General features: G+C 41.5%; 1 protein-coding gene across 3 annotated transcripts in view; it reads right to left on the bottom strand.

Annotated features, from left to right (window-relative positions):
• Positions 1-12532: 12532 nt before the first annotated feature.
• The window catches only part of MOGAT1 (monoacylglycerol O-acyltransferase 1), a 37330-nt gene continuing 21883 nt past the window's right edge, over positions 12533-27979 (bottom strand). For all 3 annotated transcript variants that reach the window (XM_046019559.1, XM_046019561.1, XM_046019560.1), the window contains 3 exons: positions 27570-27744; positions 26248-26447; positions 12533-14554 (listed from right to left, as the gene is read on the bottom strand). In XM_046019559.1, coding sequence (XP_045875515.1) covers positions 14400-14554; positions 26248-26447; positions 27570-27744 — 530 coding nt within the window. In that variant the 3' untranslated portion in view covers positions 12533-14399. The remainder of the gene's footprint in view (positions 14555-26247; positions 26448-27569; positions 27745-27979) is intronic.

Genomic DNA, 27979 nt, shown 5'->3' with positions numbered 1-27979 from the left:
ACAAGAAAAATCTATATATTGATATCTTTTTCTTTTTTAAGATTCTATTTATTTGACAGAGACACAGTGAGAGAGAGAACACAAGCACAGGGAGTGGGAGAAGGAGACACAAACTTCCCCCAGAGCAGGGAACCTGATGGGGGACTGGATCCCTGGAGCCTGGGATCCTGACCTGAGCCGAAGGAAGCCGCTTCACTGACTGAGATACCAGGCACCCCTATATATTGATATCTTAGGTGAGAGAAAGACTACACTTCCCAGCTTCCTTTGCACTTGCTGTGCCATGTGACTAAGTTCAGACCAATATAATGAAAGCAGAAATGACGTGTGCACTCTGGAGCCTTGGCCTTCAGGACTCAGGGCTTCTCCACCCTCCTCATTTTGTTCTCCCCTGGGGGCTAGCATGTGGAGGTGCAGCGGCCAGCTTCAACTGTACAGACAAGGACAACACCGGAGGGGATGGCCCATGACAAATGGAAGGAATTTTGCTTTTGAATAAACACGGCCATCATCCTGGACTGTGCACCTCCAAACTATTATGTGAGACAGAAATCAATTTCTTCCCACCTCCATAGTTTGTGGTCTCCCTGCTAGAGTAGCTTAGCCGCTGCTCTAATGCAACCTCTTTTGGTAGCTCCCAAAGCAAGTCTATGCATAAGCGCAGATCTTCCGTGCGTGGTGGTTTACAAAGATAACAGAATCCCAGACCCCGTTTCCCCAGATTCCGCTTCAGTCCGTCTGGTGCAAGGTGCAGAAGTCCGTTTCATGGTTTGTTTTTTTAACCACTTTGATTTTTCTGATACATTGCCAAGATTATGAACCACTGACCCTGCCCAGTTTACATAAAACACTTTGCTCACATTCCCATGGTTTTCCCATTTCTCATTTATTTCCTTTGAGTCTCCATATTCTCTTCCTGATTCCTTTGTTAAAAGTCAAATGTGAATGTTACCGTACTGGACAATTATTTTTGTCTTCCCGGAATCCATTCACCCTGATTTCCTTTTGGGAACCACTTATCCTTTATTCTCTGTCCATGTGGTTCAGAAAGCCAGTGGCCCCATAATTTCCCCATCTCTAGGGCAGAGGCCCTTAACCACAGAGCCCAGGCGAGTCAGCATTTTCCAACCTCTTGACCACAAGGGTGTGTTCAGGGATTGGACACATGATCCGAGTCATTTCAATAAGATCCAATTCTAGGAAAAAGAGCAGATCTTTTTCCTTTGGGAGTGCTGACCTGGTAGGATGTGCGCCGGCAGCTGCCGGTGCCTGTCTGACCACTTTGAAGGGAGTTGGACAGTGAAGTCAACACAGTGGAGAGAAGAGAGATGGAGCAGGACTGAGTTCTGACAATACCATTTGAGCATCTGGATCCATGCCTGAACCCCTAGACTCTTTAGTTATGTAACTCAAATTACTTTTATTAGGAGGGAGAGAGTGCTATTATGTGTATATATGTATTTAGTATATATGTATAATTATATGCATACAATTATATGTATATATTATATGTAATATATATGCTATATATCTTGCTTTAGTTGTATTATATTATGTATGTATACATACATAGTAATACTTTTATATTTACATACACATACATATAATTACAAAATTAACTATAAATTTCAGAAGAGAACATACAGAACATTTCTAAAGAGATGAAAAGGTAACATTTTAGAAATAGTTTCAAAAAGAATAATTATTAGATCAATATATCTAAAATACTACTCTTTTGTTTAACTAGTATGGAAGGTAGTATTATCTCCGAATTTTCATGAAGCTCCTACAAACAGACCTTTGAGCAGCTGTGTAAATGTCTATGTTATAGAGTCAATAATTTTCTAGTTTCAGTTCTACACTCCATTGTAGAGTTTGTTTGTGTAGGTCTGAGCCAGTTTTGCAGTCCTTATAGGGCAATTTAAAATAAAATGTGTAAAAATATATAAAGATCTCCTGGATATCAGCAGTGCAGATTTTCTGAATTAAAGGGACCTGGTAGATTTAATGTGTTCATGACAAAGGACATGATTTGGAAGCAGAATTTGCTTGCCAACCTCAGGAGAATTAAAGTTTGCGTGATGGGTTGAACTTGTCGTCTCTTTCCAGTATTTTATATTCAAAGTACAGAGCCTATTTGTGGCAGAATTATGGTGTCCTGCCACCCCCAAAACCATTTTCACCCTCCTCTGGGGTCCACAAACTGAATCAGGTCAGCCTCCTGGTTTTATATACCCTCCGAACTAAGAGTGGTTTTAGCTTTAAATGGTTAAAGAAAGATCAAAAGAAGACTATTTCATGAAAATTACATGAAATTCAAAACTCCATGTCCATAAATAGAGTTTTATTGGAACACAGCCACATTCATTCATTAATTATCTACAGCTACTTTTGCACTATAATGAGGGAGTGAGTAGTTACTGGGTAAGATATTTCCTGTCCTGGTCTTTCTTGATTGGGAAAGTTTGCCAAGCCCTGCCATAGAGAATGGAAAGTTGGTTGTTACTTTCCCAGCCTTATTTGTAGCTGGGTGTGACCCACGGGACCCATTTCTGACCAATGAGATGTCAAGCAGAGTTTGCCAGAGGGATTCTGCAAAAGATAGCAAGGATTCTAAAAAAGTCAAAGAAGAGAGCCAACACCTTTCGCCTTCCTGCCTTAAACACACATGTAGTGGCTGAAGGTGCGGTGGTACTTTTTGCCTCCATGATAAAACAAGCACGAGGTTGACCTTTCTCTGTGCTGTTTCACTGGCTATGTTGGTTGAAGATCTAATGCTTTCCTGAGTCTCTCTAGTTGGAATTGATTTGAAGCAATCTAGAGCTTTTCTAAATCTAGTCTCAAGAATAGTCACTGTGGAAAGAATAATTTAGATAGATGCTTCTCATGGGAAACTATCTGTTTCTTTAGGAATTTGCTTGTGGTCACGTAACTCTGGATTCCAGTTGAGGGGAGTTCAACTTCAGCCTAAGTTTAATCTGCCAAGGTACTTGAAGTGGGAAGGATATAAAAACAAATTTCATTTTATTTTTTTAAGAGTTTATTAGTTTGTTTTGTTTTTTAAAGATTTTATTTATTTGACAGAGAGAGAGATCACAAGTAAGCAAAGAGGCAGCCAGAGAAAGGGGGGAAGAGGCTCCCTGCTGAGCAGAGAGCCCGATATGGGACTCGATCCGAGGACCCTGCGATCATGACCTGAGCTGAAGGCAGAGGCTTAACCACTGAGCCACCCAGGCACCCTAAAAACAAATTTTAAAACTATGTTTCAATGGGCACCTGGGTGGCTCAGTTGGTTGAGGATCTGCCTTCAGCTCAGGTCATGATCCCTGCATTCTGAGATGGAGTCCCACATCGGGCTCCCTGTTCCATGGGGAGTCTGCTTCTCCCTCTGGCTCTGTCTTTCCCCCTGCTCATTCTCTCTCTCTCTCTCTCAAATAAGTATATAAAAATTTTTAAAAATCCTATTACACTAAAAAAAAAAAACTGTTTCAAGATTAAATGTGCTCATTTAACTGTGGCAAAGATAGAAAAGCATCAATGATGGCTAGTTTTTTTTTGTTTGTTTTTAAGCAGGCTCCATGCCCCTTATGGAGCCCAACATGTGGCTCATGCTCCTGACCTTGAGATCAAGACCTGAACAGAGATCAAGAGTCAGATGTTTAACCGACTGAGCCACCCAGGCACCCCAATGATTGCGAGTTTCTACTACTCAGTGGATCTTCTGTGTAGGAGAGAGAATTTTATTATTGTAAGTGAATGCTCAAAATTTTATGTTCTTATATTCAATTCTCATTTTTATTAAATTTAATGTGATGAATAAGATTCTCAAATCTCCAACAGAATTATTCCACCTATGGTCCTTTCAGGAACAAGGCATAAAAAATAAGTAAGATTTAAACATATATATATATATATTTTAGGATTTTATTTATTTATTTGAGAGAGAGAGAATGAGAGAGAGAGAGCATGAAAGGAGAGAGGTCAGCGGGAGAAGCAGACTCCCGGCTGAACAGGGACCCCGATGTGCGGCTCGATCCCAGGACTCCAGGATCATGACCTCGGCTGAAGGCAGTCGCCCAACCAGCTGAGCCACCCAGGCGCCCCTATATGTATATTTTTAACAAGTAAAAGATTGGGGGGTGGAAATAAACACTTAAAGTGTAAACGTAAAGATTAGGGCATTTCCTAACACTTCAGATTTCAGTTTCAGGGTCTGAGCATCCCTTCCTTAAAAATATTTTAGAAATCCATTACAGGAGAACATAACTTCTCCTTGAAGAGAAAGAAACTGAAGCCCAGAAGAGTCCGTCACATTCACACACACCCACAACTCTCTCCACGGGATCCAGACTCTTGGGGAATAGTCACTGTCATTAGTTCCGAAGCCACTCACACAGGGCAGTGCATTAAGGAGAATTCATGACAAAATCTCCCTCAAATATATGGAGACCTCCCAGAGCCTTGAGACTGTCGCTCACATGGAACTCACAGAAACTGAGACATTTCAGAGTATCATATGATTACAGAGCTAAGTTGGATATTTCTTTTCCAAAAATTAGTTTAAAAGCTGCTCTCTAGAACATTTTTTTAAAAAAATGCTTCCCTGTCATCTCGCCCAAAGGTAGACAGAGCGGCTAGCTGTGCCCGCCACACCAGGGCCATGTGGTATTGTGCCTTTCTGCCTGAGGCGGGGGGAGTCCCACTTGGCTGAGACTTAGGGGGCTTCCCAGGACGGGAGCTTTCATTGCTAAAGGCAGAAAAGTCCGGGGCCAGCTGTGACAAGTTGGTCACCCTTATCCTGACTCCTCTGCCTAAGCGTTCCCTTGGTGCTCACCTAAGCCTTCTTTATCTTGTAAGCCTCAGTGGATTCTGCTCCCTCCAGGGCTCTCCCCAGATTCCCCCACTGGAACGCATCTCTTCACAGGGCCGCAACTCCTGACGGGTGCTGCTCCTGTGACACTCATTTTCCTCACTCTCCAATGAGATCGTTTTCTAATTATGGGCCCAGAGGGGGCAGTGCATGGGGCCTGCGGCTTGGCTCTTTTCCCCAAATCGGTGCTTGATCACCATCATCCAGCTGAGGGGCACCTGGTTGGTTTAGTTAAGCGTCAGCCTTCAGCTCAGCTCACAATCCGGGGTCCTGGGATCGAGCCCCACGTGGGGCTCTGTGCTCAGCAGGAGGTCTGCCTCTCCCTCTGCTCTTACCCCCTACTGGTGTTCTCACTCTCTCTCGCTCTCAAATGAATAAATAAAAAATCTTAAAAAAAAAAAAAAAAAGTTCGTCCAGCCAACTGGGAAGACGTTCAGAATGACTGGGTCCTGCGCATCTTCCTCACAGGACCCAGACTTCTTGCATTTACTGGCAAAAACACACCTTGCAGCCCCAGCCTCCAGCCCTCCATGAGAATCTCTGAATCGCTGGGAGATGCAGGAAATTCCAACTGAATCTAGTAACCACAAACAAAGCTGAAAGCAATTCTTCAATGGATTCTTGCCAAAGACTCCTGGCAGAGACTATTCCTGATGGAACTCTGTGAATGAGCAGAAAACACATTACATACCCAGACAGAGGATCAGACCAAAGCTTCTGCATCCCTGTTTCACAGAAACGAGAGCCCCGAGCAAAGAGAAATCCCGGGCGGGATGGAAGAGAAATTTCTCCTTTGAAATAATGGCTGTGGGGCAGTGTCTAAGCCTATCAAGATGTGGAAAAGGAAATAACCCTCACAGGGAAGTTAGGCCAAAAGGATGTGGTGAGAGCTTCAGAGCGGTTCCAAAGTTCAGTCTCCACAGCTCCTTATGAAAAGCGTTTTCCTCCAGCCACAAATGACCAGCAGGGCACACTGCTTTGCATACACTCTGTCATCTTCAACACTGAAACTCGGCTTTGTAGCCAAATCATCCTGACGGTGTGTTTCACGGAACTCTGTTCCCTAAGGAAAGGGTGAACTTCTAAGGCAGGACTCACTCTCTCATTACCAAGAAGGGACCCATAGGAGGACAGTCTTCCTTCGGCAGGATACCACTTCCGAGAGAACATCTCTTGGGCAGTCCCAGACATGTTCCTGTCATCCGTCACCGAAAAGACCCTCTGGGACAAGGGCACACTGTGGAGTGAACCGGGAAAGGTCTTTGACCATCACATGTATAATGGTAAGATGTCTGCCTCTTCCTTCCTCCTCTCAGCTGGGTCCTTACTTCCTGTTCAACTTTTCCCTACTTCCACTGTCCTTGACCTTACCTCTGATAGAAAGTAAGAGTTCCTTCGTTGCTTCCCGAAATTCAATGTTTCCCTTCGCTTCCTTTTATTTTTCTTTTTCCTGGACTGTGGGAAAAGCAGAAACCCATGTAGAGAGAAAGAGCTAAATTATAGAAGGTAGAAAAGGAGAGGCATGCGGGTGATCAAGGTGGTCCCTGGTTGAGAAGGTCATTCCTCCCTCTGAAACTGCTTTTAAGACCTGGATAGGCTTGTGTCCTGGTTTGAAATAGTGTGTTGCTTTCAGCAGAAATATCATGGACTGTCACTATGTCACATTTCCTGCATTTATTTGCAATAATAATGGCACTAAGTTCAATCGCCTGTATGTTATTCAAAATATAAATCAACTGCATCTTTAAAAGTATAGCTAGCTCCCAAAGAAGCCACATTTTCTTTTCTTCCCTATGATTTAAATTTTCCTTTATTTGGGTATTCCTATTTCAATAACAGCAATGCAGATATATCTACATATCCATGACTCTATGACTTAACATTCTATATTTACAGGTTCAGTGTTATCTTAAAGTTAAGTGAATTTGAAATGACAAATTATATGATCCTGCTGTCATGGAGTCAAGCAATCTAAGAGCAATCACAGCATTCCTTTCCTTCAGCATTACACATAAGATGTCACGCCAGGTCAAACTGAAGATCACATTTCCTTTCCATCTAGAGTGTTTAAAGATGTTGCTGGTGAACCGGAAGAGGCAGGCAAGGAGAGGTCAAACCAAAGAGGTTTCTTCTTAAATTTGGAACATGCGGCAACTGTTTTATGAAGAAAACTTTTAAGAGGTACTTGGAAATACACACATAATATACACGAGAGAAAGAAAATCAATTTTTTTTAACAAGGGTAGTTTTTAGATTTTATTTATTTTTGAGAGAGAGAGAGAGAAAGTGCACGTGCACGAGCTGGGCCGGGGTGGGAGGGGCAGAGGGAGAAGCAGGCTCCCCGCTGAACAGGGAGCCCAATGTGGGACTCATCCTAGGACCCCGGGATCATGACCTGAGTCGAAGGCAGACACTTAACCGACTGAGCCACCCAGGTGCCCAAAATAAAATCAATTTAAAAAGACGGTTTGGAGAAATGAGCTTACCTCAGCTGATGCCTCATGCAGTCACAGCTACAATCAATCAATCAATCAATCAATTAATCAGTCAATACTTTAAGCTAGACAGGTGTTCTTAAGCTAACATTTTAAATGTTTAACTTTGACAATAAATATTAGCCTACTTATGAAACTTTTTTACCAGTCCTTCCAAGGGTGGCCACGACACTTTGCCATCTCACAACTGGTTCTCAGGGTTGTTCTCAGCGCAGAGGGGGGGCTCCTGAACCTATTGGGTCTGTGTGTGTATGTGTGCTGGGGGTGGGGAGAGGGAGCAGTGTTTGGAAATGTCGATGACTTTAGAACACAATCACTAGCAGATGGACCCATAAAGAACCTTTGCGGTCATGTTCCACCTTCTCATTCCATAGGTCAAGTTCACTTCCCCAAGTTAGTGACAGAGATGGTGGATACCCCAGGACTCCTGAGCTCTACGTCCAAAGCATGGGCCCTGGCCAGAGGCCTTGGCATCACATCTGAACTCCACCACCACCATGAGGGTTATCTCAAGCAAAGTTCTTAGCCCCTCTGAACTCTGATTCTTTATGGGATAAAAATAGTACTGACCTCACAGGGCTATTTTAAGAGTTCAATGTCATAGTCCCTCATTCTGTATCTGGCACACTGAAGGTGGTTGATAAATATTAATGGTTTTTATAGGATAATATTTACTTAGTATTAACCACAGTTTTGTTTATTTATATTTATTTATTTATTCTAACTACAGTTAGTTAATAAAATACTGGGAAAAATTAAAGTCAAGGAGTATTTTTACACAATAACTCAGCATTTTCTTTATTTCTTTTAAAGATTTTATTTATTTATTTATTTGTTTATTTGACTCAGAGAGAGAGAGAGAAAACACAAGCAGGGGGAGTGGCAGAGGGAGAGGGAGAAGCAGACGTCCCACACAACAGGTAGAGCCCAGGGCAGGACTCGATCCCAGGGCCCTGAGATCATGACCTGAGCTGAAAACAGACGCTTAACCAATTGAGCCACCCAGGCAATCTCAGCATGTTCTTTAGCCAATAAAATATCTTAAAAGAGTATTGAAAACCCCTATTTTGATAACAGACACCAGAAACACCAACAGGTCTCAAAAATCAAAATGTAAACTTTGTCATCCAAAACACCTGCATCCAAAGGAGGCAATTTCCCTCCTGACATATAAAAAAAGAAATTGAGTTTTTAGCTTCTTCTGTTATTTTGCCAAGTGTATGACTGACTCGAGTGTACAAAGCCACTTTATTGAGATGTAACACACATATCGTAAAATCCTCCCATTTGAAGAGGGGCGTTTGGGAGTTTTGGGTATATTTGCCGTGTGTGACAGCCATCAGGACAACCCAATTGCAGAACCTTTTCCTCACCCGAAAAGAAACCCCAAACCTACTAGCAGCAATTCACTTGATTTGGAATTTATCCATTCTTCTACCAGTTTTTGAACATTTCCGTATCTGACAAGTTTCACTCCTATTTCCACCGCAGCCCCTCCCTGGCTTATTTCCTCTTCCTGCCCTCTGCTCCTTTCATCTGGCACATCTGCACTTTTCCGTTAGCCCTGCCCCTGCTTTGTTTTGTCTTTTCTCCCTTGGAGACCATCTCCAGGCCTGGCTCTTCAGCAGAGAATCTGCAATGCTCACAACACCACCGCCATTCCCTTGCCTGAATCCATCCCCAGGTCCAAGCGCCTCCAGCCTTGGCAGGGCGTGGGCAGGAAGACCATCCCACTCAGCCAAGACACCACGCCCACACAGTTACAACTCTGGCAAAAAACACATTTATTGGTCAGAACTTTAGAAACCAAGAGCTTTTTAAAAGCACACGGCAACACGTCCAAAACAGAAAATAGAAAAATTCACCATCTCCTAAAAAGATGTTAACAAGAAATAAACCGTTATTTCACAGTTTTGAGCCATATAAAGAAGGAGACCACTTCAAGAAATGTCTCTAGTTTTTATTTAGAGAATGAAACTGTTTCTTAGAACACCATGCCTAAAGGCCACTGTGATGCTGGAGAAATCTCCATAGCAATTTATGTTTTCCATATGCTAAGGGAGACAGTCATTTGAACCCTCTGCATGTCCAGAGGAATACAAGGGAGGATGGCAGAGGAAAAAGAAGTCTACGGATAAATTTCCATCTCCCGCTGGATGTTATTACCATGAGAGAACAGAGGCCAGGCAGAGACCATAGAGACAGAGTGAAATGGGACCTTAGAGATCATTCACTCCTAAGAGGAAGGAGCCCAGGTCACCCAGCCAGTTAGTGGAGGACCAGAGGCTAAAGGATTATTTGAAACAGAAGCCCCTGGAAGGTAGAAAAAAATAGCGCAGTTGTGTTTTCTGGTTGTCTCTGCATGGCTGTACCCCACACTGGACAGTTGGAATCCAACCAGAAAGCCCAAAAGCTCCAAGCGGGTCTGGAAACGGAGGAGGGGAGAATTACACGGCTCTTGGGAATACAAGAAGGTCAGATTTATTTTTATTCTCAAGAGAGCCTAAGAAAATTCTTAACCAGAATGTAAGAGCTGTATTTAAAGAAGAAAAAAAGCAGCCAGCTGAATGATGCTAGAGCCAGAATGGGGTTAGGGCTGTGAGCAAGGTGACAGACAGAAGATTTGCTTCACCTCTGAGTAACGGGACTGCTCTGACCTGTATTAATGGTCACAACGTGATTGAGAGGGAAAAATCCTCTGCGGCTCTGTCTCTCACGGGGACATAAAGCACCTTGCCTTACCCTGCTGCTCCAAACAAGGCTCTGGTGGCTTAGCTTGTTGCTGGAAACCTTGGACGTTCCCCAGTGCACATCACCAAAATAGCTCTTGCAGAAGGGAAAAATCAACAATGCAGCAGACTGGTCTCAAAAAAGAAAAACGTTCCAGGTCCCAGGAAGACAGAGCTCGCTTCGGAGTTGTTAAATCCCTTGCATTTTCGGAGTATCTTTAATCCCGCTCCATGTTTGGACACTTCAGTTTTACGGGAGGATTCACAGGTGGGTTCATCAACAATTATCAAAGAGCCGTATCTCCTCCTGTTCCATCAGGGCAGAGGAATATGATCATGGAGGTCGGTGTCAAGCCACGTTAAGCTGCTGGGGTTCAACTGCTCCATCTGCAGAAGGACTCATGCCAGACACAAAGCCCCTTCTGGCCCTAGAACTTGACTTCCACTGACACAGTCATTCAGACTTCTGGGTTAGAGACATAAGCGTTCTCTGAGAGACCACCGGAGGCCTGCGCTCCATCCAGGGCGGGATCCAACCAAGCGAGACACAGATTCCACCAACGGGGAACCCATCTGGTGAGCAAACTGTGGACGGAGTTAGACCTGCGCCTTCCCATACATGCTGTGAAGGCACTAGGCTCTGAGTGTTTGGGAAGGATTAAGTAAAACAACTGACATATAAGGTATTTGACAAATCCCTTGGTTTTAAATATAAAAAACTGCTTCAGTATTTGCCATCCCAGAGAAACTGGCACAACCAGTTGGTTATATAGTAGTTGCCTTGTTGTTGTTGTTTTTTTCCTTTAAAAAGATGTACAAATTCTATTTGAAGTAACTCTTCCAGCCCCAGAAAGACATTTTATCACTTAGTTTAGAAAGACAGATACTGGGCACCTGGGTGGCTCAGTGGGTTAAAGCCTCTGCCTTCAGCTCAGTCATGATCCCGGGGTCCTGGGATCAAGCCCCTAGTCAGGCTGTCTGCTCAGCGGGGAGCCAGCTTCCCTTCCTCTCTCTCTGCCTATTTGCGATCTCTGTCTGTCAAATAAATAAAATCTTTAAAAATAAATAAATAAAAAGATACAGTATGAGAACTGGCAATCATGGGCTACTGGAAAACAACAATGAACAAACCAATCAACAAATCCCATGCACAGTGTCTCTTCTCTGAGGAAAAGACGACAGAGTAAAGGCACCCGAAATGCATTTTCCTATTGGTCACAAACCTCGGTAATTTGCACTGCGGGTGCGGTGGTTGGAAGAGATGCCAAGTTACAGAAGTGTGGACACTGTATCTCGATTCCAACTTCTGTGCTTCCCAGGACAGAAGTGTGTACCTTCTGCAGAAGGAAGGATTGTGCTTTTAAAGCTATGCATACAAGAAATGCTTACCCATCGTCCCTGAAGTATATATACTTTGTCTCCATAGTCCTAGTGAAGGGTTTTGACAAGTCATGTAGCATCCCTTGCCCGGTTCCCCTGGGGAACACAGCAGAACTGGATGGCCTTTCTAAGCACTGAAGCTGCAACCTTCAATGTGAGCATAATCGACTTAGCTGGATACGGATAATTTCAATCCTTCTAGCTGCGAGACAAAGGAAATGACTCAGTCTGTGCCCACTATGCAAGAGCAACAGGAGACAGAAATGTCCAAATCAAATCACAAGTGCACATTTTCTCAAGGCAATTAGCTCAGTTTCTCTTACTGTGTCCTGCGATTATTTTTCTTGCTGTTGCTGTTATTGCTTTGCTGTTTAAATTTTATGTGCAATTGCAGAGTAGATGAGAATCTTTAAAACAGAGGCACTCTCTGTCGCACTGCGTTAGCGAATACCATGTATGACCCACATTTGTGCTATAGCAAAACTTCATGTCCAAATCTTCATCTGCAATCTCTAGGACTATAAGGAACTTCCTACTATGCTTTGACTTTATGAAAGGACTACTGGCTGGATTAAGACGTCTGGAGACCCAAAGAAAGAAAAAGAGATAAAAATCCCTAATTTGTACCTAAAAATAAGATTTTTACAGATGCCAAAATTAAAGTTGCTGATGTCTGGATTTTAGAAATGGCAAAATTCGAGATAAATTCATCAGAGCAGAACTTTTCTCATTTTTAGTGTCTCTGTTTTACTACATGTGAGCTTTAACTGCTTCCTAGATGATCTAGCTGATGCTGGGGGTGGCAGTCAGCTTGGCCCCCATTACCAAGTAGGAGATTAAACATCATACCTTCATGAAAAGAAAACACGTGAAATCACCACTATGTGTCATAAGCACTCAACAAACTTCTCTAAAGGAATGAAATTCATGCTTTAAAAAAAATTTTTTTTAATTTGCCTGGTCTAAATTCATGGTTTTTTTTTAAATTTTTTAAAAGATTTTATTGATTTATTTATTTCTTAGAAAGCGCACAAGCAGGCAGAGTGGCAGGCAGAGGAGGAGAGAGAAGCAGGCTCCCTGCCGAGCAAGGAACCCAATGCAGGACTCAATCCCAGGACCCTGGGATCATGACCGGAGCTAAAGGCAGTGGCTTAACCAACTGAGCCACCCAGGAGTCCCCATGGGTTTTTTAATAACTTAAAAGTCTTTAGTTGTGGTGGATAATTGGCCTTACGAAGACTGACCCCTAACCAGCTAGGGCGTGTCATGTTCCATAAATGGTGCTCCTTTATGCCTTGCTAGTATTGAATAATACCAAAAAAGGATTTACAATCCAATTTTCTGCATCTGTTGAAAACAGGTTGTGCCCTATTCTCTGCTTTGATTATAAAATTGGTCTAATTTGAAGGCCACGGTCAGTGGACTCCAGGATTGCTCAACCAGCGTGAAGCCAGAGTGATGCTGGCCAAAACAACCTCAAAAGGAACCATCGGGGAGGTTCACTTTTTCCTCTGTGAAATGCTTTCCTCCTCAAGACATTACCCAGCATGATTTTGTTTGTCTGATGCTGAACACAGTTCAGGCTCTAGCCCAGAGCTTGATGTTTTAACAATCAGAGGCCTGAAGATCTATTACTAGTAAGTTAGAACGCAGTGTAGGTGTCCTCAAATACTTAAGAGTCCAGCAGGGAGAGAAGCAACAAGCAGCAATGGAGATCATTTGGAAACTAGACATTCTTCTTCCTTAGGGCAATTGACAAGACTGACTGACTTACTTGTCAATTACCGTTCTGAGACAAACAGACTCAGCACATTGTCCCCTTCTGAAACAGGCTCTTGTCTGTAATAGGTTCATCCTATTGTAAATAAAGCTTTAAAAATTCTTCACCTTAAGGCAAAGATGTTTGTGGGTTCATCTATAAATACATTCAGTAAACAAGCGCTTATCCTGTGTAGGACCCAGGCACTAGGGAGAGGTCAGTGAACAGGAGAAACAGGGTTCCCACTCCTGTGGACAAGACAACTCTAACTGGACACAATTACAACCAGAGAGGACACTTTCTTTCATAGCTGGTCTTACTTAAAGAGGCCATGTGGGAAGGAAATTAAAACCATTTCTAATACCATGAAAACCTTTTGGAATTTTAATGTTCTAAAGCATGTCTCCCAAAAGACCTTCTTGTCTATATAGCAAATGAACATATAGCAAATGAACATTTGCTCAGAATTTCTGAGCAAATGACAAGCATGAGCATTTCTAAGCATGAATAGAAATGAGGAGACATGCTCTCATCCACATGGGTTTCCCGATGGTAGATTCATCCTGTTTCAAAACCTGCACAGAAATTCTGCCTTATTGTATAAAAATGCATTGGGTGAGATGACCTAAAGGATCAAGTTATCTAACTCTGAAAAGTAATGATATTCACCCAAAAAATTCTCTGTTCAAGCAGGAAAAAAAAAAAAAAAAAAGAAATGATCTCCTCTAGCTCGGTATGGGAAATTCGTTTACACACTGTCTCCTAAGTTTTTCAGCTGTGCTAAACAAGAGCTGTGATACTTCGTGAAAACACCACCTTAAATTCTTGTGATTTTCATAAAAGGGTCTAATTATTTTTTTAATCTTTTTTTTTTCTTTTCTTCTTTTTTTTTTTTTTAGCACACGAATAATCCTAAACCTTTCCTTAACCCACTTGCACCTTCCCTAATGAGGATTATCTAAAGGGTTATAGTCTTCTCCCTCCTTCTACAGTCACCCACTGTATTTTTATCTCCCACGGATACACATCAACATTTGTCACCATAAATAATACTTTTCAGTTGTAATCTTGATTCCAGAGTGAAAGAAAAAAAAAATCCTTATTTAAAATGATGTATCCTCCAATGGGATGTTCTCTCGTCCTCTGTATGCCTTCTAAGAGTACAGTTATCTAAAAATGAGAGTTTCGTGCTCCGGGATTCCGTACTTCCTTTTGTGGGCTTCAAATAGCTTCCTCAACTCTTCCATATAGGTCTGATGCAACTCCTCAATCTGCTCTGGGCTTGGGTGCAGGGTCTGAGGCACAGGGATTGGACGGCCAACTGCAAAAAGAGAGAATGCATCTGAAGTAAGGAAATGAAACCACTCCACCTGCACCAGCTGCCTCTCTCGGATGGCCAGGAGAGAGAGATCAGCCATTCAGAATCGCCTGCTCCAATCCCTGGTTCATTTCATTGGCTGCCTCCAAGAGTCACACCATCCCATTTGAGAACCAATAAAGAACTTGCCTTCCCTGCAGTCGCTGCAGTGGAAGGCCCCTGGTGGTTTTGACCCTGAGTCAAGTGAACTACTGGGCTGAGCACAGCTGTGAGATAAGAGGGCATAGCTGTGTACGCACGTCACCAGCCCTGTCCCTCTGGTACGGCTGGTGGCCTGGCCACAGTGCCCTATTGTGACCGACTGCGAAGTCTTGAGTCATCAGGCATCGGCCCTCTCCTCTGACTCTTTTTAATGTCATTCTAAAAAATTTAAGGAATGTGTATCTTCACAGCTAAGAATCCGTATTAGAAACACACACAATCACAAGAGTCCCACTGTTTGTTAAGAGTGGAAAACAAAACCAAGCAGAAGTCTCTGTAGAAAATTTCTTAAGTAAACCACAGAATGTTCATGCAACAGAATCCTAGGCAGCAGTTTTTTAAAAAATGAAATTCTGTGTCTACACACACACACACACACACACACACACACACACACACACATATTGAGATCTAAAATGTATGAAGTGGGGAAAAAAAGTTGTGAAATAATACAGTAGGATCCTATTTATGAAAAGATATTTATATACCAAGGTGCATCATAAGCTTTAGTGCATTTAAAAAATCTAGAAAGAGAGACTAATAACCATTACTTCTAGGAAGGAAGGAAGGTAGAGGTGGGAGACTTTTCACTTTATCTATTTTGTAGGAATTTCCTACAATGAGAATGCATTTGTGTTTTACCTATAATTAAAAATGAGATGATTATTATTTAACCTGGCAACTCTATACATGTTTAAAAAGTTGTTTAGGAGCACCTGGGTGGCTCGGTAGGTTAAGCCTCTGTCTTCGGCTCAGGTTGTGATCATAGGGTCCTGGGATGCAGCACTGTGCCAGGCTTTCTGCTCAGCAGAGAGCCTGCTTCCCCCTCTCCCTCTCTGCCTGCCTCTCTGCCTACTTGTGATCTCTCTCTCTGTCAAATAAAGAAATAAAATCTTTTTTTTTAAGTCTTTTAAAAAAATGTTTAGATTGTGTCTCAGACTGTTTGAAATTACAAGATACAGGTGGCTTTGGCACCTGCTTTCCTGGGTCCTCCCAGCTCACTGCAACCCCTGCTACTTACCGGTGCCAAGAGCTGAAAACCTACAGATGTTCAGTGACCTGCTGGGCAGCACAGCTTCTCTCTTTTTGTTATATATAACAAAATGTATTTCATATGTATAACATATTGTATATGTATATACATATATACATACATATGTATATGTATATGTATATTGCATACTGTATATGTATGTGTATGTATAACATTTTGTTATATATAACAAAATGTATTATTAAGAAGATTATCTAATGTTGCAGTAAGGAGATATATATACAGACATACATGGTAGATACATATCGCCTTATTACAGTATTAATATTCTCCAATTGCTAAGTTTTTAAACAGATCCAGCCTCAAGAATCTCCCATACAGTTCTCTTTTGATAGCCTGAATGTCAAATTTACATATAGTAGACATCAGTCCTTTGTAACCCAACAGAAAGAACTGGAACTGTCTTGCTGTCAGTTGTGGTTGGAAATACAGAAGAGGGGAGGTTAATGGGGTGATGGGGTGGAACAGGAAGGAGCTGGTACAAGACAAAGACCACTAGACTAGACCAGCACACTGAGCTAGGCAGTAGCTTCCTCTCTGGTCTTATCACGTGCATAGGATAAAAAAGTAAAACTCAATGATCTCAAAGCCTCCTCCTCACTCTGACCTTTTTGTTTCAAGAAAAAAAAACCTGAGGTATCGACATGTGAATTGAGAATCTATTAGGCAATAGCAATCTACTAGCAAATTCAGTTTTATAGAACTAGCTTCTGTTAAGTGAAATTGATGAAAAAGAAAGGTCAAGTCAACTATTCAGAGTGGGAGTGGGAGGCCTTAGAGACTTAGAGGTCTGAGAAGATGAAGTGTGTTGTTCCCAGCTTAATTAAGACTCATGAATTCTGAATTATTAATTAAGTCTTACTTCCTATGAAAGAAGGAACTACTTCCTCATTGCATACAGCTAATTTCAATCCTGTTCTTTTCTTAATCATGGGCTCCCTGTATTTCAGACGGTTCTTCCAGAGAGCTCAAACATGCCCATGACTTCTCCCTTTAAAGTGTGAGATGGGGGGCGCCTGGGTGGCTCAGTGGGTTAAAGCCTCTGCCTTTGGCTCAGGTCATGATCCCAGGGTCCTGGGATGGAGCCCCACATCAGGCTCTCCGCTCAGCGGGGAGCCTGCTTCCCTTCCTCTCTCTCTGGCTGCCTGTCTGCCTACCTGTGATCTCTGTCTGTCAAATAAATACATAAAATCTTTTAAAAAAGTGTGAGATGGGCAGTTTCATCCTTGCCCTTCTCTTGTTTACCTGTAGAGAAATGGAGATGCTGGAAATTCCCAAACTACCCCAAAAGAACTGGAATTTAGGATGTAAAACTGGTTTTCCTGCCCCTCCTACTAATCCAAAATTGGACTAGAGAGTAAGAAATCATTCTCTTACATTTTAGGAATAAAGACAGAGTTCACAAAACAAATCTGAGAAGGGTCCCCAGAGCCCTAGAAAGACCAGTATTCTCCCCACCCACCCACTGCCAAAAAGATTTTTCTTTTTACTACTAAAGAGAAGAAAACAAAGCTAAGACTACGTTAGCTGCATATTGCCCTGTAACTCTCTTTACAACACAAAGGAAAAAATAAATAAATAAATAAACAAATAACCAACCAGCTGCATCAGGCTGCTCTTAGAAACAGAACTCTTTGCCCTGGAAAAATCAGCCCACATCTCCTCGTGGCAGTCAGGCATCATCGTGCTCCTGTTTCTGTTTCGGTGCTCTATCTAGCTGGCATGCCCGTTGGTTCCATTTTCCAATTCCATCCAGCAATTCAAGATTAGTTATGCACTAACGGCCTCACACAGCAGTCTTGCCCTCATTTCTATGGTGCTGTGTTGTATTTTCCTAAGATGAAGAATGAGCAGCTTCATGGGGCACTGTGCTCATGGTCGGAGAGGAATTTGGAAAGGGACATCATTTTCTTCACACCGAGGCAAAGAGTATATCTTTTGCAATAAGGAATCTTTGCTCTATTTTTCTGTGATTATGAACATTCCACAGAGTTTATAGCTCTAACAGTCCCACACAGGAATTAGGCTTTTTCTGGATGCTTCACAGCTGCACACGAGACAAAGGCCAGTCTGTTGGCACAGGGGGTTGGGGAAGAGTCAAAATGTGGGTGCCAATGAAACCTGCTTCACTGAACCTCAGACTCATGGTGCAGGCTCAAATATGCCAGATGTGAGGAGAAAGAGAGAGAGAGAGTGTGTGTGCTTCCATACACATACACACTCAAGAACATCTACTGAACACTTAGTGGGGTGTATTGGGTACCATGCTAATCCCCCTAACATTTTTATCTCCTGAAATCCCTACTTCACATTTAAATTTAAATTAGGTTCCCTTTCCTTTCTTTGTATTTCAGAGAATCCCTTGGCCAGCTTCTCTCCCCCACCCCCCCAATCAGAATATAATAATGACTTAAAATATAATAAGGGACCACTTTTGTCCTCAAGTGGTTTCAAACCAGTTTTATTTTATTAAAGTACATTCCTTTCCCTATCTTTATGTTAAAAAATTCAAAATTATGTGCAAAAAGAATGAATACTGTTACGCTGAAAAAATAAATAAAATGGAAAAAAAAAAAGATGTACAAACCCGAAAAAAAAAAAATTCAAAATTACAGAACAAATAATGCAATAAGCACTTGCATACTCTTCCTCTAGACTCACCGGTTTTGAACATCTTTTGTACACCGCCCTGTGCGTATATACATATGTATTATTTTTATTTTTGTAGACCTGTTTGAAAACAAGTTGTGGATGTCAATCGTTCAATAGCCTCATCCTCTCTAAATATTTCGGCATGAAGTGCCTAAGAGCAAAAACACTGTCCTTTTTTTTTTTTTTTTAAGATTTTATTTATTTATTTGACAGACAGAGATCACAAGTAGGCAGAGAGGCAAGCAGCAGGGTGGGGGGGAAGCAGGCTCCCCGCTGAGCAGAGAGCCCGATGCGGGGCTCCATCCCAGGACCCTGAGATCATGACCTGAGCTGAAGGCAGAGGCTTTAACCCACTGAGCCACCCAGGTACCCCCAAAACACTGTCCTTTTTAACACTATTATCATACCCAAGAACTTAACCTCTATGTGATATTCTTTTGTACCGAATCCACATTCAAACTTGATGCGTTGTCTCAGTGATATCCTTACAGTTGCTTCTCCCTAATGACAGCTGTTGTGTCTTTGGGTACTCTCTCCTTTTGGTCTTTTACAACATTAGTATCTTTGAAGAATCCAGGCCAGTTGTTTAATACAATGTCTCCCAATCTAGGTTTGTCTGTTTCCTCACAGTCTGATTCAGATGAACACTTTGGCAAGAATACTTACACAGGGAGATGGAGACACATTTAATAGCTCTCAACAATCTGGCCAGGCCTCCTGCACCAACCAGTGCTCTCCCAGGACCTGGGGCGTACGGAACACTTCCCCACATGCCGTGTCATTTGATCCCCAGAATAACCCTAAGACAAGACAGGACAATTGTAACAGTCTCTCCTTCAGAGTTGTAAAATCCGAGGCTCAGAGACAAGAAAGGAAGCCGCCTAAGTCACCCTGGATCAGGCCCCAAACCCACACTACTTCCGTCTGTAAATTTAGGTGATGCATGATAAGCAGCTTCTTAATGTCAATACTGATTTCTTTATGTAGCTGGTGCTGGAGCGTAGCTGCTACCATCATATTGAGCCTACAGCGGAAAGAACTAATTTCCTAATGGCAGTGATTCTATCTTTCAATTTTGCCATAAATATAGAAATGAAACAAACACTTCTATCACACCCATAATCAAAAGGCAGACTGAGGAGTTATGAAATCAGGGGACGTTGTGAGGCTGGACAGGATGGGATGGGAACCCTTCCCATGCCATACGCAAGCACAACTGATAACCCTCCCTGGATATCCAGAATTCAAATAATCTAACACTGGGAGGACGGACAGCCAAATAATTAACATAGAAGGAATACTAGAGCCAGCAAATCACCAGTTTGCAACCATGACTTCCTTAATTGATTCAGGCAAGGATTATCAATGGCTATTAAAGCCATCAAGTAAAGTCTGATGAACAGAATAATTACAGTGTCCAAGTAACACCATCCCCAGGTTACTTGTTCATGAAAAGGAGAAAGTCTTTATAAATGTAATATATGTAATATAAACTTATATATACAAACATATAAAAATTTATGTAAATTTTTGTGATTTAACTTTATAGTAGAGAAACCTGGCAAACACCCCACTCAAATAATCAAAATGAGTATCACCAACAATGGGACAAATTGACAGCACGAGCCTCTTGATGTGACATACTGAGGAAGACACATCATTTCTGTGTAATTGTTGCCACATATGCATAACTGGATGATACTCATGATGAAACACACCAACCCAAGTTGACCTACAAACCACTATCTACAAAAACCACTGACCTATACTCCTCCAAATTGCTCATGTCATAAAGACAGAAAGGAATTTGAAAAATGAATGCAGTTTGAAGCAGGGTGAAGAGATGTGGAAACTAAACACAAAGTATGATCCTACTGAGGGAAAAAAACACTTGGCCCCCACCCCCAGTAGCCCCCAAAAGCACAGCTACCAAGGAAATTATTATGGCAATTGGTGAGATTTAAATACACACTGTACACTGGTTAACGGTACTTTATCAACATTCGATTTCCTGAATTGCACTGACATTATAGACGAGAATCATCTTGCTCTTAAGAGAGATACATACGCTCAAATGTCGTTTGCACACACTCCAACAGCTCAGTGGTAACTGGAAAGAGTGTATTTATCATATCATTAGAGAGAGAGAAAAACCATAGCAAAATGTTACCAACTGGTGAGTGTAAGAGAAAGCCACACAGGAGTTCATTTTACCATTCAGGAAACTTTTCTTAACCGTTGAATACGAAACCTCCCCTTTTCAATGGCAAATATCCTTGTCTCTTACTTTCTCCCCAAACATGCAACTTCCCATCATACTATGTGTACTGGCTCTACAACTTGAGTTTAACATTAGCTTCCCTTAAAGATTTTAATGGGTACTTGTTAGATACTTGAAAACTTACGAATCAGAAAGGCATAACTAAAGAATGATTTGTTTACAAATGTGTCTGGAGCCACTATTCACTGGGCATGGGGAATACAGCAGAGAACAGTAAGACAAAATCCCTGCTCTCCTGGAGCTCTGTATAGTAGAAACAAACAAAGCAATTCCAGGAGCCTGCAATTCTTTATACATTGTTCTTAGAGTCTAAACTTCTTTTAATTATCCCTCCTTGGGAGGTGCCTGGGTGGCTCAGTGGGTTAAGCCCCTGCCTTCAGCTGAAGTCATGATCAAGCCCCGTGATGGGCTCCCTGCTCAGTGGGTAGCCTGCTTCCCCCTCTCTCGGCCTGCCTACTTGTGATCTCTCTCTCTCTCTGTGTCAAATAAATAAACAAAATCTTAAAAAAAAAAAAATTATCCCTCCTGGGTATCATGATGGATGTGATATTTAAATCAGTTTCTCTCCATTATTTATTTATGTAACAAAACACAATATATGTGAATATTTTATATTTTAAAACTGACAATAACAAAATATGTAAATTGCATACTATTTGTGAAATGTGTAAATATATGGTGTATCTTATTTTACTTTTTTATTAAGTGTTTTACTTTAATTCCAGTACAGTTAACATACAGTGTTATATGAGTTTCAGGTGTACAATACTCACAAATTCTATACAGTACTCAGTGCTCATCACAAATGTACTCTTAATCCCTATCAGCTATTTCCTCTGCCCCTCCCCCCGCACCGACCTCTCCTCTGTTCATTCTCTATAGCTAAGAGTCTGTTTCTTGGGTTCCTTTTTTTTCTTTTGCTTATTTGTTTTGTTTCTTACACTCCACATATGAGTGAGATCATATGGTATTTGTCTTTCTTTGACTTATTCTGCTCAGCATTATACTCTCTAGCTACATGCATGTTGTTGCAAAAGGCAAGATTTCATTCTTTTTTATAGCCAAATAATATTCCACAGTATATATACACCACATTTTCTTTATCCATTCATCTGCTGATGGATACTTGGGCTGCCTCTGTAACTTGGCTATTGTAAATAATGCTGCAATAAACACAGGGGTGCATGCATCCCTTTTAATTAGTGTTTTTGTATTTTGGGGGGTAAATACCCAGTAGTGCAATTGCTGGGTCATAGGGTAGTTTCATTTTGAACTTTTTGAAGAACCTCTGTACTGTTTTCCACAGTGGCTGCACCAGTTTGCATTCCCACCAATAGGGCAAAGGGCTCCCCTTTCTCTATATCCTCACCAACACTTGTTATTTCTTGTGTTTTTTATTTTAGCCAATCTGACAAGTGTGAAGTGGTATCTCATTGTAGTTTTGATTTGCATTTCCCTGATGATGAGTGATGTTGAGCATCTTTTCACGTGTCCGTTGGCCATCTGTATTTCCTCTCTGAAGTAACATTCTTTCGTGTCTTCTACCCATTTTTTCATTGGACTGTTTTTTGGAAGTTAAGTTGTATAACTTCTTTATATATTTTGGATACTAACCCTTTATCAGAGATGTCATTTGGAAATATCTTCTTCCACTCAGTAGGCTGTCTTTTAGTTTTGTTGATTGTTTCCTTTGCTGTGCAGAAGCTAATATATGGTATCTTCTTCACAAATTACTTCCACTGAGTGACCCTCAGCTAAGAGGAAAAATGGGTGGCTTAGTCACTTAAGCAACTGACTTCAGCTCAGGTCATGATCTCAAGGTCCTAGGATTAAGCCCTGGGCTCCGTGCTCAGAGAGAGGTCTGCTTGTCCCTGTTCCCTCTGCACTTCCCCCTACTTGTGTCTATGCACTCTCTCTCTCAAATAAATAAAAAATATCTTTTTAAAAAATAGGGAAGATGAGGGGCACCTGGGTGGCTCAGTGGGTTAAAGCCTCAGCCTTCAGCTCGGGTCATGATCCCGGGGTCCTGGGATTGAGCCCCGCATCGGGCTCTCTGCTATGCAGGGAGCCTGCTTTCCCCTCTCTGCCTGCCTCCCTGCCTATTTGTGATCTCTGTCTGGCAAATAAATAAATAAAATGTTTAAAAAAAACAGGGAAGATGGTTTTGATGGAGGACACAGAGAAACCTGATGGTTTAGCAAGGTGTAGTGTAAGAAATATGCAGAGAGGGTAAGTGTGACCTGGTGACGGCACTTTGATTTTTATCTATTTTTTAATTTGTTTTTTTAAAGATTTATCCATTTATTTGACATAGGGAGAGAGAGAGAGCATGCGCACAAGCAGGAAGAGTGGCAGGGAGAGGGAGAGGGAGAAGCAGGCTCCAGGCAAAGCAGGGGAAGCCCGATATGGGACTCTATCCCAGGCCTCCTGGAATCATGATCTGAGCTGAAGGTAATCACGTAACCAACTGAGCCACCCCAGGTGTCTGAGAACACATACTTAAAAGGATTTAATTAGTAGGATATTAACAGACAAAATCCTTACAGTGCTAGTAATTCTCACTAGCGTTCAAGAATCATTAACACTGAAATGAACGCTCTGAGGTCACTGAGGAAGTGAGGTCTCCAGGCATGTGGGGAGGCTGCAGGATGGAGAATCTGAGCATCTCTGGATAGCTGTGGCTGAGACGGTTACAGATGGAGTGATGATTTACGATGAACTGAATTAATATTTGCTGATCTGAGGAGGTAGAGTTAAGTTCACAAACTCTTAACTAAATGGAAGGGGAGCAGAAGGGCCACAAAATAACCTGTTGGTCTCAACTCTACCCGATCTGCCTGGGCTATGTCAGGGAGTCAGCAAAGAAACAACTCGGGGTTTGCAGTGCATTGATTTAAAATAAAAATGAACATGGCGGGGCGCCTGGGTGGCTCAGTCATTAAGTGTCTGCCTTTGGCTCAGGTCATGATCCCAAGGTCCTGAGATCGAGCCCCACATCGGGCTCCCTGCTCAGCGGGAAGCCTGCTTCTCCCTCTCCCACTCCCCCTGCTTGTGTTCCGTCTCTCTCTGTCAAATAAATAAATAAAATCTTTAAAAAAATAAAGAAAGAAAGAAAGAAAGAAATGAACATAGTAACTTAGATCATTGTCACCATATCGCACTGCATTGGATTGAGACATAGCTTTGCTTCTGTTTATGGAATTGTCAATATTCTACCCTCATGTGTGTTATTTCAAATAAAAGTCTCCATTTTATTTATTTATTTTTTTAAGGAGGCTCCATGCCCAACGTGGGGCTTGAACTCATATATCCATAGATTGAGAGTCGCGTGCTCTACCAACTAACCAGCCAAGCATCCACCAAATGAAAGTTTTTTTTTTAAAAGATTTTACTTATTTATTTGACAGAGAGAGATAGAGTGAGAGAAGGAACACAAGCAGAGGGAGAGGGAGAAGCAGGCTTCCCACCAACCAGGGAGCCCGATTCGGGGCTCCATCCCAGGACCCTGAGATTATGACCTGAGCTGAAGGCAGATGCTTAACGACTGAGCCATCCAGTCACCCTCAAATCAAAGTCTTTTATGCACATAGTCTGTGAGGGTCTGGTTCACCCAAATCCGGCTGCTCTCAATCATCTGACTCCCACTCTACCACCATAAAATCAAAGTCGTGGCAGCTGAGATTTTATGTAATAAACATTCATATTCTCGGGGCGCCTGGGTGGCTCAGTGGGTTAAAGCCTCTGCCTTCGGCTCAGGTCATGATCCCAGGGTCCTGGGATCGAGCCCCACATCAGGCTCTCTGCTCAGCATGGAGCCTGTTTCCTCCTCTCTCTCTGCCTGCCTCTCTGCCTACTTGTGATCTCTGTCTGTCAAATAAATAAATAAAAATCTTAAAAAAAAAAACAACATTCATATTCTCAGCTTGGTTTTTAAGAGGCTTCAAGTAACAGCAGGATGCTAGAGACTAGATATGGTATTTCTGATGTAATCATTTGGGAGGTAAGTGGAAGGGTAGACTGAAGCAATTTTCTCTTATTCTAACTCTTGAAGTTAGAATGTTAGCATGTTAGATAGGCACAAGTGAAAACAAGAGTTCTGGGTTTTCTCGTCTCAAAAACGAATTCGGATTCGGTCATTTCTATTTGACCCCTTACCAATTAATTATTTGTCAGTAGAGTTATAACTAGGCTGCTTCACATGATGACCACGTTACTTAAAACTAAAGTTCAAAAAAAAAAAAAAAACCAAAAACCAAAGACACTAAAGTTCACCCCCACCAGGCGATAACTATAATCATTTAAATCAACAGAATACACTTGGCTTTCAACATCATTTCAACTTACATCATTTCTGTATGAGTTGTACTTAATCAAACTTCTAGTTCCTAAAAGTCAAGTCTTTCAATTCTCCCTATATCCCCCAAAACGCCAATTATAGTACTTTGCCCATAAGGGACCAAAATGACTATTTAATATTACAACAAAGAAAAATCACAGTCTAATCATGTTGATTATCTGGTCAAAAAATATACATTATGCCAAAGAAATGTAACCAGCTTATCTTGGAAAAACACAACTGCAAACTTATCTCCGTGTTCCCATTACGCTAACTAATCAACAGCGTTAACATTCCATTTGAATTAAATATGGCATTAAAAAATAGTGTCACGGGACTGCACATGAAACACAAGGCTCTCAGAAACTGACAGTATATGGTAAAATGCCTGCGAATGAAACAGATCTGAAAACATTCTGAATGTCATTAAATGGACTATCCACGGTAAAACTGTTACTTTCAGTTTCAGATCAAGCACAGATTTGTTTACCGGTGCTGTTAGCATCTGACTCTACACTGTCTCTGGCTCAGCAATCCAGGTCACTTTCAGTGTGAAGAGCTCATTACTCTGCTCCTTGCTCCTTCTATCAACAGTCTGTCACCCTCCTCCCCCACCTCAATTCCCCCCAGTATACCACTTTTTGAAATAAAATCAGTTCATATTAGAGTACATATAAAAATAGCGAGTGGCCCCCCCCCAAAATGCTTTTGCTACAGAGACCAGCCCACGTGAATTACACAGAAATCTGCCTCTAGTAATAGACTGATGTAATGTGTTCATCAAAGAACTGCTATGTTCCAATCTGTTGATACAGAGAAACAGATTCATATAGAGTACTAGGAACTTGATGTCTAAATTGGATTCTCCCTGTTGTAGTTCAATAGTAGTATTCGTGAAAGTAGTCAATTCCCAAATAGAAAATACAGTCATTTCTTAGCCAGATGGCATACCGTAAATGAAGCTCAAATAACATCTACAGGATTCTTACTTTAGGAAGGTCTTATTCAAAGCCCCTTCTCTTGCATTAGCACTGCAATCAATAACAACATTGCTCAAAAGAAGGTAATACTTTTACTTATTCTAACAAGCTTTTAGTCTTCAATATACATACCAACAGTGTGGATAGGTTTCCTATAGGGCATCAGGCCAAAATTGTATTGAAAAATTCCTCTGGCATGGAAGAGCGGCAAAGCAAACCCCATGATCTTCTGTAGCTTCTCCTGCACGGTTCGAAGCCATGAGCCTTCAGGGTTGTTAACTTGTTTAAAGAGCTCATTTTCTCCAAAAGAAAACACCGGGACCAAGGAGGCGCTACAAAGAACAAAGCAGAATACAATTTTTTTTAATATTTTATTTATTTATTAGACAGAGATCACAAGTAGGCAGAGAGGCAGGCAGAGAGAGAGGAAGGGAAGCAGGTTCCCTGCTGAGCAGAGAATCCCGTGCAGGGCTCAATCCCAGAACCCTGGGATCATGACCTGAGCCAAAGGCAGAGGCTTTAACCCACTGAGCCACCCAGGTGCCCCAAGAATACAAATTTTTAAGGAAAACAATTTAAGTGTTTTATTCTGTTCAGATGACTTTTGCAACATATCTGAAGAATTTTTCTTTTCTTTCCTTTCAATATTTTTATTTATTTATTATGTTCAACTAGGCAGCATATAGTACATCATTAGTTTTTGATGTAATGTTCAATGATTGGGCATGCGTTTTGATGGGTGTTGTACATAACCGATGAATATGTGAACCAAGAATTTTTCAGTGTTCCCATGTCTCTCTGTACTGTTAATTTCATGTTCCACACAATGCAACTGACTTATACTTGAAATCCTTTTCGGTGGTATTTTAGCCATTTAGTGATTTGTGGAATTTTATTCCACAGAAAAATCAAGGGTCCAGGAAGTTTTTTCCCCACCTATAATTCAGGCCATGATTCATTTGTTCATTTGGCTGGAAATTTATACTCCGTGTATTAAAATTTCATAATTTTTGTTTGCTTTTTTTTTTTGAAAGTTTATTTATTTACTTGAGAGAAAGAGAGAGAGAGAGAGAGAAAATGAGTGGGGAAGGGAGGGGCAAGAGAAAGAGAAAAGCAGACTCCCCCCTGAGCAGGCAGCCCAATGTGGGGTTCAATTCTAGGACCTGGGATCATGACCTGAGCTGAAGGCAGATGCCCAACTGCCTGAACCACCCAGACACCCTGTTTGCTTTGTTTTTAAAGGTGAGTTTAACTTCTGGATGCAACGGTATTGAGCTACCTTAGTGGGAAGGCTGTATACCATTTCCCATGAACATCCACATCTGCTTTTATTATAAGGTCAACTAAGAGGAAGTCTGTCTTTAAGGACTAGAAAAATTACTTTATTTCTTTGTGTTCATTTAATAACATCTTAATTTCTCTGACCCAGGTACCTGAAATGAGAAGTTACTTACCCATGGGTCAAAGCAATTTTAACAAATCCTTTCCGCTGGCGGATGAACAGAGTGAATTTTCCAGGATGGGCATCCAGTGATTCTTCTGCACCCCCAAGAACAATGACTGAAATGTTTCCACCTCCCTCCTTGCTCAGCACATGGGACACACTTTTCTTAGAAACTGAGACTGACCCTTAGTGAATAAAACAAAAGGCTAATTATTTATTTTAAAAATTAAAAAGTTTTTATCATAATATTCAATGGCATCAGCAAACATTTAACAAAATTCCCTATCCTGCTTACATTTGGAATATCTTGTAGTTTATAATTTTGTCACAGCCAGATCTTTGGTAATATATTCCATTAATAAAACATAACATTTTGGCAGGTGATGGGTTAAGTCTTTAAAATATCACTTGTTTTTAGAT

Source organism: Meles meles, chromosome 9 (genome assembly GCF_922984935.1).
Source record: "Meles meles chromosome 9, mMelMel3.1 paternal haplotype, whole genome shotgun sequence".
In the NCBI taxonomy this organism is placed as follows: Eukaryota; Metazoa; Chordata; class Mammalia; order Carnivora; family Mustelidae; genus Meles; species Meles meles.
The sequence above is the reverse complement of the archived record's forward strand: the minus strand, read 5'-3'. Positions and strand labels throughout refer to the sequence as shown.